This window comes from Trachurus japonicus, chromosome 23 (genome assembly GCF_045865225.1).
Source record: "Trachurus japonicus isolate A0001 chromosome 23, Traja_1.0".
In the NCBI taxonomy this organism is placed as follows: domain Eukaryota; kingdom Metazoa; phylum Chordata; class Actinopteri; order Carangiformes; family Carangidae; genus Trachurus; species Trachurus japonicus.
In genome coordinates this window covers 18,539,837-18,553,703 of record NC_140929.1, presented here as the reverse complement: position 1 = coordinate 18,553,703, position 13,867 = coordinate 18,539,837, and the positions used below count along the sequence as shown (strand labels likewise).

Genomic DNA, 13,867 nt, shown 5'->3' with positions numbered 1-13,867 from the left:
AACTTGAATATTAATTTTATCTTTGGTATAAATCAAATTTGTAATTGTATATTTTAATAGAAAATACAGTTTATTGTTCATAAAGGGTGTTGGATTTGGGACAATCAATCAAACAACAAATGATGTGTATTTTCCTGGAGTGAATTTATTGGTCCAGCAGATGCAAAATCAACTGTACAACATACTGTCCTCTCATGCATAGTCCTCAGATTAAAATCAGGTGCCTCTCGCTCCGAGCAGTCATTCAAAACTACGTAAAAATAAATAAAGAATATAATAAAACAAGTTTTTACAAAAAACAATTTTCAAGTATCTCAAGCAAACATGTGTAAAGTTTTACTTAGAGAGAGGCGAACAGTAGCTTCTGTCTCATTAGATAACCTGCTTCATTCAGTACAAAAACTAAGACTTCCAGTTCTCTCCCACACATCTCCACTCACTCTGTATGTACAGCAACACTTATAAAGATATTATTAACAGCACGCCTTGTTATAACAAAAATATAGGTGCGTACATTTGTGCGTAGCAGACAATGACAGCTGAAGTAAAATAAAGAACTTTGTCAAATGATCAAACATGTGCTACGGCGTTTGAACTACACACGATGGAAAAATAAATAGACAAAATCTGTGAAAAAACAAAAGATTGAATCGATATGTGGAGTCATTAGGTGAAATGTGGCGCCCCTCCTCAAGCACACCCAGTCCGGAGAAAGAGCAAGAGAAGCGGCGTCGGGCTTGCAGTAACAAGCGCTACAGGCACTCTACGGCGAAAAAACCACCTCCCATCACCGCGACACAGTGACGTGAAACCAAACCCAAGTACTAATTTATCCCCATTGTGCAAAGTAATCGCTGATTTTCTTTTGTAGCGGGTCGGCGTGAAAACATCGCCAATTCAGTGAGAACGCTCTGCCGCAGTTTAGAGAAATGTGGACGTGAGACACAGAGAGGTGGATGGAGGTCAGATCTTTGCTCTCTCCACATCGTGAACCAGAGGAAACTGGTTCCCAGGTGAGTCCAGGAAGGACTGTTGGTTTAAAAACAAATCAGTTTGTCTGGACACTGAGCAGAATCCTTGGCTGTCAGAGTGATACATTTACCCAGTTAAAGGCTTTTTTTCTTTTTTTTTGGATAAAAATAACTTTCATTTGTTTTGTTTTTTTTAACTCTTCCTGGTTGTTATTGTGAGAATCCACTCTCTGGCTCGTTGAGCTTCATGTCACACCAGTGCAATGTTGTTTCATTGGCAGGGCTGCAGGACGTCGTGGCGACCAGATGAGCTTCTCCTCAGGTTCTGCAAACACAAAAAACACAGCGAGATGTCAAGACCTGTCATGCATCACGTATTGAGCCAACTATGAGAACACAACATCGCACAATACAAGCCTAGGAGGGGAAGAGGCAGAGCTGTTGTGTAAACACTGTTACCGAAACGATACTCTCTAATGTAACGCAACCACCGAACCACAAGTTACATCACATGTGTTTTCTCAGCTCCTGACTTCCTCCGTGATATTTTTAGAGGGCACGAATACCAGCATGGAGTTCATGGGTGTGTGTGTGTGTGTGTGCCAGCCACACGTTAATCCTCAGGTGATTATGAATGAAGCTGACAGGATCTTCACACACCCAGCAACCCTAGCTACACTTTTCCACTGTCACAGCACAACTAGCGCAGACATGCTATTTCCCATCATGCACTCAGTGAAGTGCACCGACTTGGGCGCTCATTTAACGACCTGTTTGGATGGTTGAAGCTGATGCCAATTGATTAGTTTATGTATTAAGATTATAATAATATCTGACAGCAGTTAACAGCAAAGACACATCTAGCTGATGCTTTTAGTTCAAGTATCATACTCGACAATTGTTTTTTGGAAACTTCTGACTTTTTAAAGTATAAATACAAGCACTCCGCGTGTACTTTTTTTTGGAAGCATCATTTACCCACAGTTAGGCTATTTATACATTTAGTTATTTATTTTTCATTTAGTTAATTTAATTTAATTATATTTCTCTTCCTTTCTTTCTTAGAGACCCTAATTTGGGAAGTACCACCGTTTGCCTTGTTTGTGTGTTTGTCTGTTTTCATTCATTTTTGTCGTTTACTTTGTGAATATACTTGTACAAAGATGCAAAGAGATTGGTTACAAGACTGATTATGCATGAAGCTTTGCAATAAAGTATTAAAAGATTCTTTAGCAGAGATCACAGCCTTTTCTAAAGTCCGTATTTTACCTTTTCAAAAACAACAAAGGCTCCGAGTCACTGGGTTCTGTAAATGTGGAACAATACAACAATGTGTTGAAATGAAAATGTAGTTTAGAATACTTCAGTATTTTTAATATCAAGTTCCAAGTAAAAATCAGACTGAACAACTTTACATTTTATTGGAGTCACATCTGTGAAACATGTTATTTTAATTATTATGTAATAAATAACCTTATCCATTCAGTCAACTTTAAATGGTGTTTATTTTTTATCTATTTATTCTTATTGAGCATTTTAATCCTGTCAGCTTCACATAGAGTTAGTTGAGACCATGCTTTGTCTCAACTTACTGTTATGTTTGTGTATGTTAATGTGTGAACATATTATTTGTCATGTGACTGCGGCTGCGTCTGGCAATTTCCCCTTGGTGACGATAACGTTTATCTGATCTGATCTACATAATAATGCAGCTGTGCGTCAGCAACAGTTTATCTTTGCTGCATGAGCCTGCTGGGTAGTTTACTCAGTTAGCAGCAGTCTGCCTACTACAGCTCAGCTGGCTCTTGCGGCAGGTGTGGCTGAACTGCCGGCGGAACTATGAAGCGAGCGCAAAGCCGCTACACCTACAACGTGTTTACCTTTGGAAGACTAAGAGTGAAATCACTTTCAGATAGTGGAGGGTGGTTCGTCTTTAAGGAGCACGAGACGGGGGCCGGAAACGAACACAAACACAAACACAGGGAACAAGTACAGGACAATGAGCATGAGTCAGCAGAGAAGAGTGACGACAGCAGACGGGAATCACAGGAATGTAAACTAGGCAGTGAGCTCCTTCTGAAGACCCCCTACCTCCCCCTCACTGCCAGGAAACAGTGTGAGTCCAGTCTGGGAAAGTTCAGACTATTGATCAGAGTAAATAAATCTGCTATTTATGGAAATGTAGGGACACTACGCTAGGATATATTTGGAAATTACTCAATTACGTGTTAGTAGGGTGAAAGAGAACGACAAACACGGGACAGAATGTAAACACAGCAACAGGAAGTGAGTGTGATAGAGACAGAGATACTGAAGTGAGCGAGTACTTACAGGCAAACTTTGCCCAGCCAGTGCTGCAAGGAGCAGAGGAGGAGGAGGAGGAGGAAGAGAGGATGGGACACAAGTGAGTGAACACACATGCAGAGAGGAAACAGACGGAGGAAATGTGCTGTTCTGTTTGACTTGCGATGTCCTACGACGTGACGCATCGTACACACACAGACAGGCGTCGGCTTCTGGTGACTCACCTGTCCAGCCAGGCTGAGGGGGAGGTGCGAGGGGCTGCAGAGGGCCAGCTGGGCCACGGAGGGGGGCAGCTCCTGGATGGGAGCCTCGTCCAGGTCGTCGATGCGAGGTTTCTTGATGTTGGACTCGGGGCTGGTCAGAGGGGTCACGCTGTTCCTCCTGATCAGGGTGCCGGGACCTCGCTTCACCTCCTGCACGGGACGACAACACATCGCGTCACACATGCCCGAGTATTGTAAGGTGTCTTTCAATGAGAGAGGCTGAGAGTTGATTCGTCCTTACCTCTGGTCTGTCTCTGTGCGTGTTCACTGCCTCCACATTCAAATATATGGACTCCACTTTGCATCCGTAAGCGACCGGCGTGAGCTTCAGCACCGTGTGGAGGGGACACTTCAGGTAGGGCATCTCCTCTGGAACCATGGATGGAAAAAAAGTAATGTGAATAAAGGTGCAGCAGATTGAATGTACTATAACTACTAACTCAAGGTTTTAGATGTTAAACCAGAGGGCATCTGGGAGCTGTAGTCCCCTACCTGCGCTCTTATCCAGGAAGTAGGCCAGCAGGCAGCGCATAACGGCCTGGTGGCAAACAACCAGGACGTTCTCCTGCCTCTCCAGCTCCATGATGACCGGCTCCACACGCTGGACCAGGTCCTGGTAGGACTGCAGGCAGGAAGGGTGTGTATTAATGTAAGGGTTCTGGGTCTGGAATCTGGATCTGATTATGTTCCTAGATTTTGGAATCGCAATTATTCGTCTTTTTTTAATATATATATTATGATAATTAAAAGCAGAGTCTAGAGGTTTTTGCAGAAAAATAAACATTAGACTTATACAAATGAAATCCGTCTTAATCATCACCTATGGGCTTCTAGTCCTGTGTGGTGGTGACTGTGTCTGCAGAGCCCCCGTCTGTACTTTGGTCTTTTGCTTTGTTTTGTTGCACATGGGGACGCTTCTGGGTGGAGAGTCAGAGTTTTCTCTCCAGCCAATGAGAGAGCTCAGGTAAAGCTCCGTGCAGCAGAGTAGGAGAGCTGCTAGCTGTCCTGGATGCTAGCGAGTGCTAGCAGCGGATGCCACCACTCGCACCCACTAGCTTGACGCTAACTTTTTTTTTTTTTGCTGTTGTTGAATATGTTTTAGTGAGTGTGCCTGGGTGTGGCTCTTAATTGTGTTTCAATGCTTTATTGAGCTGTTTTAAAGATACATTTCTGTGTTTATCTTCCGCTAGCGGTGGCGGCTAGCATCTGTCGCTAGCACCCGCTTCCCAGCTCACAACAACGGCCCTCCTACTCGTTACAGCATAATTCTCGAGGCTCCCAATGTCGGTGACAGCCGGCTATCGGCCAGCCGCTCCAGTGCTTCACTTGGACTGTATTTCCTTTTCTTTGCAGTGCTGACAACTGCTGCTTATTGCTGTTAGTGCCCAGTTTGAATGTTTTGTTAACAAACTGCAACGAACAAACCTCCAGACTCTACCTTTAAAGGTCTCGTCTTCTAAAGAATCAACAGCAAAGTAGGTGTATTTATATTTAGTTGAACTAGATGTCATGCAGATGAGGAATATGACAGTGTGTGGGTGTTATCTGTGTGTGTACCTCTCCAGCAGGGTAGCGGTAGTAGAATTTATCTTCATCTCTCAAAATAAACTCCTCAGGGAATTTCTCCTTCACCTCATCATAGGTCATCTCCTCACATATTCCCTAAAAACAACACAGGCACACAGTCATTTAATCATATGTCTCACAAATATATTACCCTGCATGCTTCAGATACAAGCTGTGCGGTGACACTCACGGCATCGATCTCATTGAGAGCCTTCCACTGTTCGTACGGGACCCCCAGGTGCTCGGCGGTCTCGATGCTGCTGCACAGCTGGCTGGTCCAGACCTTCAGGTCCTTCATCTGCTGCTCCTCCACGAACCGAGCCAGGGCGGCTGAGAACTGCAGCGGGGGGAGGGAGGAGAACAGTATTTAACCCCTGAAGGAGATAAGTGATGATGATGTCGGCGATGATCGGTGATGATGATGAGCTCTCTGTGTGTACCTGTTTGCCCCGTGGCGAGAGGCCGGCGTCGCCTCCGAGCCGCCCCTCCAGGTTGTCGGTGCTCTCTCCGTGCCGACACAGGTAGATGGTCCGGGGCTGGACGTGGATGTTCATCAGGTAGTAGACGATCTTGCTCTGGACGTGATCCAGGATGCGGTTGACGAGGAAACGCCGGCCGACATTGATCACCTTGATGAAGGAGAGATCCCTGATGGGGACGCAGCGAACGGGAGGAGAGGTGAGTCATCAAGGTCACAGTTTATATGGGTCGTTACAGGTGTCGGCGGCGGTGGTGACTTTGACTTACCTGTCGTGCTGATCTGGGTCCAGGGGTTGGTAGCTGGTTTTGTAGCATTCAATTCTCCTCTGGAAATCCAACATTGCGTCCGTCTTGTTGCAGTCCCGATAGTCTGGACACGACACCTTCACTTCCTGCGCGGGGGAGGAAGACGGTCAGACGGCAGAGAACACGCCTGATGCCAGAGAGTGGTTTATATTTGGAATCCCTCAGAGCAGCACAGGTAAGTGTTTGCGTCGTGTCTGCGACTCACCATGATGTTCGACGCGATGACGTTGGGATCGTCGCACTCTGACTCGATGAAAAAGATCTGGGCATAAAGACACACAGAGCTGTTAAAAGTCAGACCGGATTGTTAATGATGTCGCACCTTGATGCCTCAGTTTGCCATGACATCACTGACCTTGAAGCCGTTCTCGTCGCCGAACTTGAGGATCATGTCTCTCCTCTCTCTTGTTGTGTTTGTGGCGTCGAAGACCTAAAGGGAAAAATAAGACAGGGCTTCGTAAGACAATGGGTTTTTTTAGAGAAAAGGTTGCAGCTGCATATCATGACACATCATGGAGAACATGATGCATGATGGGTAACTCACCGCTACTTGGCCTCCCTCATCCTTCAAATAGGACTTGACATCCCTCAGGGCTGCTAAGGCACACTGCCTGAAGAGCAAGAACAGTTTTTTATATAACCTTTAAAAATACTGCTACACTGATAAGCATGTGTGTTTGTTTGAGTATGTGTGTGCATGTATAAGAGAGAGACTTACTGCCTGATTTTCACGGCACACTCATTATCAGGCTTGAAGAAGTCATAGGAGCTGTAGTTCTTCACTGCCTCTCTGCGGTATTCTCCCACATTGAAGACTACAACACACAAGGAGAGAAGTGAGTGTAAACATGACGTCCCAGTGACAGAAACATGAACTGATGCTTCCTGGAAACACACTGAACTGATGAGTGTTGTTCTGTTGTGTTGTGTTGTGTACCTTTGGTGGGCATGCCGATCCAGTTGAGGTAGCGGGTGAGCTTCTTGGACATGTAGGTCTTGCCCCGTGCCGGCAGACCCACCATCACGATAACGGTGGGGGGGTTGGCCAAGTAGGGGGCGCCGCCGCCTGTAGAGAGGGACGGGAGGAGGAATATGTCATGACAACTGTAGCTGTCAACAAACAACAAGAATAAAGGTCTTCGTTAAAGGAGCTTTATGTGATTTTTTGCTACAAAGCTAATGTTAGCATGTAGCTACAGCTGTTTACTTTACTTAGAATTCAGCATCAAACCACTTATTTTATATAGTATAGATAGTTGAGAGAGACAGGAATGCGGGAGGCAGTGAGAGGGAGAATGATATGCAGTAAATGGCCGCCCAATGCGGGATTCGAACCGGGACCAACTGCAGTGAGGGCTGTAGCCTCTGCATATGGGGACGCCACATGATGCCCCTGAAACACATTTTTAATATTAACTTAAGAGTTAACTCCAGCTGTGTCTTTTACTAAAGTTAGCATGATAACCCACTAGCCCCAGCACAGTTTAGATTTTCCGATACCGAGTCACTGTAATATCCAGTCTGCCCTGAAGAAGTAGCAACCTTTTGTGTTGTGTTTTGGAGCTGGCGGACTGAGGACTCATCAAGAAGAGCTACTGTTAGCTAGGTAGCATTAGCACAACTTAATCAGCTCCTGTAATAACACTGTTAATTGTAAACATCTCGCGTTCTGCTGTCTGAAATGACTCTACCGGTGAGAGCCTGAGCTGCACCTCGCCCGGGTTCACGGATCAAACCCACCGACCTGAGATCAGTTCCACTCCACGCTGACACACTCCCAGTGAGCACATGGCCGTCTGCACCTGCCTGTTACCTCCACCTCACTGCACATCTAACCCACTTCAGCAGATTGAACCAGGATAGTGACATGTTTTCACTAGTCTAAATACGCAGTAACCCCTCGGTATGAGTGCTGATATCATAAAATATGTCAGTGCATGCTGATGCTGCTGCAGTGAGTGAACCGGCACAGGAATGCAGGGCGCTCTTTGTGAATAAAATGTGCTGTAGTGCCACATTAAAATGCTGTAGTGCCACATTAAAATGCACTGTGGGGTGTTCTGGTGGGTCAGTGATTAAAGACGATGTCCAACATGGGCTCTGACCCTTGCGCAGGAGATCGCCCTTTCGATTCCCGGGTCTATTCCACTATTCTCTCTCCCCGTCCCCTGTCATTTCTCCACTGACCAATGTCCAGTGAAGACAAAAATGCCCCAAAAAATTACTTTAAAAAAACGCACTATTGATTTAAAAGCAGAGGAGCTGGTGCAGTTTTGAGCAGCAGCGCTGATCACTCATGGAGTGATGGGATGGCTCACTAAGAGCTCTAATTCACACTTCCTCCCCTCGCTGCTAATCTTGTTTCCATAACACAAAGGCCACGTTGCTTCGACGGAAAAACGGATCAAATTCTTAAGTAAGCGCCCGGGCATCTGGTTCATCATCATTCTCCTCATCATCATCATCCACTGCATCTCTACCAGCCACATCCCAATGCACAATCAGCAGCACTGCATTTCTACCACTTTATGCATTAAAACTTTATTTAATGCATACATGGTTAACATGATTATAAGTGTTGGTGCACGATTCTAGTGCACAGATCTTATTGAAACTATTTATTATTCCTTTTCTTCCATAAATTAAAATGCAACTTAGTAGGCTAACTTTTTTATTTTACATGTTCAAAACTCATTAAAACTTTGCTTATGCATCAGATCTGCTAATACACTAAAATTTAAAAAACACACTTGCTTTCTCTCTGGTTTGCAGCCAGAGGACAGGATCGAACCACACACACGCACTGCCCACCGACCAATTAGAAAAAGGCTACAAAGGCATCACACACACTCATACCCCCCTCGCTCACACACATAGAGAATGAGAGGAGGTAACCATGGCGACTGGGGCTTCGTCGTGCTCCGGTTACAGAGGTGGGACGTGCCGCGCGTGCTGATGAAGACTCAAGACTCAAAGAATGACTGGACAGGTGTAGTGTAACGATTTACATTGAAAATAAATGAATGGATTAATACATTTTAATTTATCCCCATAGCAACACTGATGGTTTCTGTTCAGATGTACGACCGGAAATAAGTAACCTAGCTACTTAGACTTCAAAAATCAAATAGTTGCTGCACTGTGTGTATAAAATGATATTCATTCATAAAAAAGTCACACATAAATACTAAATACATGTATACAGTAGTAGTAGAAAGGAGCCGGTACCTCTCCGGGGCGCCGGCTTGTCATCTTTGGTGGGCACCCAGATCTTTTGGATCCTGTTCTGGGTCAGCTCTCTGGGCATTCCTCAGGGACTGGAGTCACCACAGGACACGGGAACCGAGCTGCTGCTGCTATTCCGGGGGACAAGACGAGAAAAGAGCCGGTGGCTGCTGGAGCGGGAGCCTCGTGTCGTTCAGAGCTGTTCGGAGCTTATCTGCTGCCGGTCTGCGGCGCACAGCAGCTATTTAACTCCGCCCGCCCGGCCGGGAAACAACGTGACTGTGGTGACGACATGAACACGGCCACACAACACAGCCACACACACCGACGGTGTGTCACAGCGCCTCCCTGTGGCTGACTCTGTTTTACATGGAGTCTATTTTAAACATTCAGTTCACCTTTTTATTTTATTTTTTTATATTAAATAAGTCACTGTGTGGTGTTTATTAGGCTACATTTACAGCAATTATTAATATTCTATTCTATTATTATATTCTATATGACTTATTGCTCTAGGATACATCTTCATTCATTATTATCAAATTCCCCTCCCCCCAGTTTTTACTGTAAGTGTATGATGTCACATCTTGTAGGCTAAATGAAACAGGCAACTTTATATAACTTTAATAGCCTATATTTGATTTAACTTTTTAATGTTATAGCATAGCCTACTATAGGCCTATATCTTTCTTGAGCAGGAGCTCTGAAGTTTTGTTGTCTTTTTTAATGTAGGAAATTATTTATTCTTTTATAAGCACATAGAATGACGTAATATTGCCTTTTTTTTTTATTGTTTTGGAAATTGATAACGATAATGATGATGTGGATGTTATTTCGACATCAGCTGTCTGTTTGATTCAAAACCGACACATTAATGTTTAAACGCAGGTTGCGTCTCTTCAGATGGAGCCTGTGCGTCTACGTGCCGCTGCAGCACGCGCCCTTCGACGCTTCCTCTCTCCGTCTGTCCCGTTGAGTCATAATGGACTTTATCACACACTACTAATGTAGTTTCTACTTTCAAAAAACCCAAATTGACCAAAGATTGTTCTTATATGAGTGTCACAAAGAGGGCCAGACTCCCTCGATGGGTTTAATTGAAATCAGCTCTTAGCCGAATATAGAGTTTGATTGACAGCTCAGGGACCGGGGAGGTGTGATGATCACCTCCAGTCAAATCATGTAGTACACTACGCTTTCTGTAGAGAGGGATTCATAAGTGTGGATCATGCGCGCGCACAAACACGCGCATATTTTGCTTAAAAAAATAAACAGATTGATAATTAAGAACTTGGCTGATGATCAAATCCTCATTAAACTGACTGCTTTAAAGCATTTTGCAGCTTTCAAAAAGATGTATATATAAAGATTTCAACTGTGGGTGACCTGACTTTATTGCACTGTAAAAAACAAAACAAAACAAAAACAAACCTTGACCTCCCTCCAACCTTTTACCAAAAACCTGATTCCTGTTTACTCAACGGACTAGGATCAGTGATAAACTGGTTTCTTTGAACCACTGGAACAAAGAGCAGCTTACAGAGAGAAGACAATGGCAGTGCCACTGTGATATTGATGTCGTATGTCCTTGTGTTCTGCAGTTGCTTTCATCAGGACAACAGGAGGCAGAAGACATTTTAGGGGCGTTTGGACTTGGACGAGCTCAGGTTGTGACCTCTCACTCTGAGGGACTGGGACGTGTCTCAGTCTGAAGTGAAAGTGTTGATGGAGAAACTGTCACTGTGAAAGTAAAACAGTGTCTTTTGTTCGTTCTGATAGTGAACCACAGTGAAGATAAAGATTGGGAACACGGACGGAGTCTCTGGGTTTTACAGTCACGTTCGTGGAAGGAGAGACAAGGCTCAAGGACTCAGGGACGGGGTCCTCTGTGGTGGACCATGGCACAGGTTCAGGCTACGGATCCTTACTGTTTCTGAGGACACCTATTATTTACTTCATTGTGTCCAACATGTTTCATTTTCTTATCTGATTCTCTGCTATCTTTAAATTTGGGACACCATATAAGACAAACAGAATGTGATTTGCAAAATATGTAAAAACCCAATTGAAAATAGCACGAAGACTGAAACTGAGAAATCTCATTATTCTTTAAAAATGATTTCCCCACTTTGAATTTGATGCCAGCAACATGTTTGAGAATTGGGAATGGGTCCCGTTTGCCACTCTCTTGCATCAGCTTCTCTTTTAACAACACATTGTTAGTGTTTAGGATGTGAAAAGAGCAGCTACTGTCATTCTGAAAGTTGGACTTTAGTTTCTAGATCTGGTTATATATATATGTTTATATTCACTTTCCTTTTTTGCATGGTGGAGTTTCTATTTGTAGATGCAATGACTAAGCAAAAAATCCTTCCTGCTTTTAATGCAGTGTGATCCAACCATCAAAGACATTGCACCATTTCCCAGAACAGTCTTTCAGTGGTGAACCCTCTTGGATGCCCTCACCAGTTGATCTCTGTTGGCATTTCACAACATCTCCATTCCCTTGTTGCCACTGTGCCAACCGTTTTTTTTTTTTTTTTTTGGCTGCAAATTCAAAGTGGGCAGAGAATTTTTGAAAAAAATATTGACATGTCAGTGAGACATCTTCATGCAATTTTCAATTAAATATCGGCTTTCAATGTTTTTCATATCAGTATATTAATTTATATTTTTGTTTCATACAGTCTTTTTATTAACCAGGGTTGTATGACAGATGATGCAAATGATACAGCTGCTGCTTCAATCTTCATGTTTAGTTTGGACTCAAAACTGCTTTCCTGTTTTGGAACAAATCTCCCAAAAATTGAAGTGAAACCAAATGGAGCTAAAGCCGACTTAGTGTGAGGTAATTAATATGACATCTAACAACTCATTCAATTTTCCTTTTTTTTGAAAAATACAAAAATACCATGTATGAGGTAATCTAATTTAGTTTGGATTGTAGTCATGCAAAACAATCAAATTTTCCAAAACTAAGGGATGTTAGCTTTCAAATGATCTCCACAAATGCATTTGGGCCTCACAGTTCTAAGGTGATAACATGTTTACATCACATACCCCCTTCCTGACTACTCCCCCCCCGCCCCCTGTGGTAGCCCAAACTCCTGTTAGAATTGAAAATCAGTCTGTGACCTCCGATGCAACCTCACTAAAGGTAATATTAAATCCTAGTGCCGCCGGTACACATAAGGAACATCCAAATACTATAACAACAATTAAAAGGAAATTTGAATCTTTTCAACCAGTTAATCAGTCTAAAGTCTTGTGGGACAAAAGGAAAAAACCAAAAGGATTGCTTGGTGGACACCTGAACATTAGAAGCATTATGTCAAAGACTGAACAGCTTGAAACTCTGCTGACTGAATTGAACTTGGACTTTATTTTTATTTCTGAATCATGGTTAACTGCATCCTCACCAAGGTCTACTTTTGCTATACCTGGGTATCACGTTTATAGGAAAGATAGAAAATCAGGCAGAGGGGGAGGAGTTCTTATGTATATACGTGACCATTTTAAATGTGTAGAAATACATCGTAATTTTTTACAAGATGTGGAAAGTATTGCTGTCTCCATTATATAATATATTATATATTCTAAACTTTCCAAATTTAATTTGTCAGCCAATGCCTTGACCTGGATGGAGTCCTACCTAAACCACAGGAAACAGTGCACAAGAGTGAGTGATAAGCGTTCCTCTTTTACAAACTGTACAGTAGGGGTCCCCCAAGGGTCTATTTTAGGACCAATCTTATTTAGTATATATATTAATGATCTTCCTCAAGTTTGCCCAGATGTTTGCACTCAAATGTATGTTGATGACACTGTGATCTTCACCCATGCAAGAAACAAAGATGATGTTGCAGCCAATCTGACTACTGCAATGAGCAAGGTGTCAGATTGGCTAGCAAACTCTTGTCTAACCCTTAATGTTAGTAAAACAACTTGTATGTATTTCACAAAGAGGATTAATAATTCAGTTAACCCTGATATTTTAATTAATGGCGAGGTCATCAAATGTGTGACACACGTTAAGTATCTGGGCATTGAAATTGATACCAACTTGTCCTTTAAAAAGCAAGTAAGTAGGGTCATTAAAAATGTTAAATTTAATCTGAATAATTTTAAGAGCATCAGGCACCAGTTGTCTCCATTCACTGCAAAACTCTTTGTGCAGACTATGATTTTTCCCCATCTGTCTCTGTATAACAACTTGGTCACAGGCCGGTGTAACTGTACTGAAGCCTGTTTACTCACTTTACAAACAAATCTTAAAAGCACTAGATAAAAAACCAAAGGATTATCATCACTGTAACATTCTTAAAAAATATGATTTTCTAGATTTTGATAATTTTATGTTCTACTCTGATGTTTGTCTGATGTTTAAAATTATTCATAACCTGGCACCCCCTCCCCTCGTAGAATGCCTATCCTGCCCCAGCAGTGGCAGAGCTGGCAGGACTAGAGCATCTATTCGGGGTGACTGGGTGCCACAGTTCAGAAGAACAGCTTTTGGACAATCTGCTTTCTCCATTAAAGTCATAGGGAGGTGGAATTCTATACCTACACACATAAGAGACTCAGGAAGCCTAGTAGAATTTAAGTCCAGCCTAAAGCTCTGGCTAAAAGAAACACAAAAGTGTAACCACCTATGATTGGCAGGCATGTACTCTGATCACATTGATGGAACTTTATGTATTGTCTCATTTTTATGTATTGTATTTAGTGTACTGATGGTCGTTGTTTCTTCTG

General features: G+C 43.1%; 1 protein-coding gene across 5 annotated transcripts; it reads right to left on the bottom strand.

Moving 5' to 3' along the window:
- Positions 1-127: 127 nt before the first annotated feature.
- On the bottom strand, positions 128-9,358 carry pfkfb3 (6-phosphofructo-2-kinase/fructose-2,6-biphosphatase 3). Of its 5 annotated transcripts, XM_085769796.1 has the most exons (16): positions 9,119-9,313; positions 6,828-6,956; positions 6,609-6,705; positions 6,435-6,501; positions 6,246-6,320; positions 6,096-6,152; positions 5,852-5,976; positions 5,545-5,752; positions 5,295-5,441; positions 5,096-5,200; positions 4,031-4,160; positions 3,780-3,907; positions 3,500-3,688; positions 3,303-3,325; positions 2,852-2,902; positions 128-1,296 (listed from the first exon to the last, which is right to left on the bottom strand). In XM_085769796.1, the coding sequence occupies exons 1-16, from the start codon at positions 9,195-9,197 to the stop codon at positions 1,290-1,292; spliced, it is 1,617 nt and encodes a 538-aa protein (XP_085625922.1). In that variant the 5' UTR covers positions 9,198-9,313; the 3' UTR covers positions 128-1,289. The 5 variants fall into 5 exon arrangements, 4 of the variants coding, with proteins under 4 accessions (XP_085625922.1, XP_085625925.1, XP_085625924.1 ...); XR_015035136.1 differs by lacking the exons at positions 2,852-2,902; positions 3,303-3,325 and having other exon boundaries at positions 128-1,066; positions 1,123-1,296; XM_085769799.1 differs by lacking the exon at positions 2,852-2,902.
- Between the last annotated feature and the right edge of the window lie 4,509 nt (positions 9,359-13,867).

Excerpts from the sequence above, each read along its gene's own strand:
- pfkfb3 (XM_085769796.1), bottom strand. The coding sequence starts at position 9,197 with ATGCCCAGAGAGCTGACCCAGAACAGGATCCAAAAGATCTGGGTGCCC. Across the intron at positions 5,442-5,544 it reads TCTCGCCACGGGGCAAACAG|TTCTCAGCCGCCCTGGCTCG; the intron begins GTACACACAGAG and ends CCCCCGCTGCAG. Across the intron at positions 3,689-3,779 it reads CGCACAGAGACAGACCAGAG|GAGGTGAAGCGAGGTCCCGG; the intron begins GTAAGGACGAAT and ends CGTCCCGTGCAG.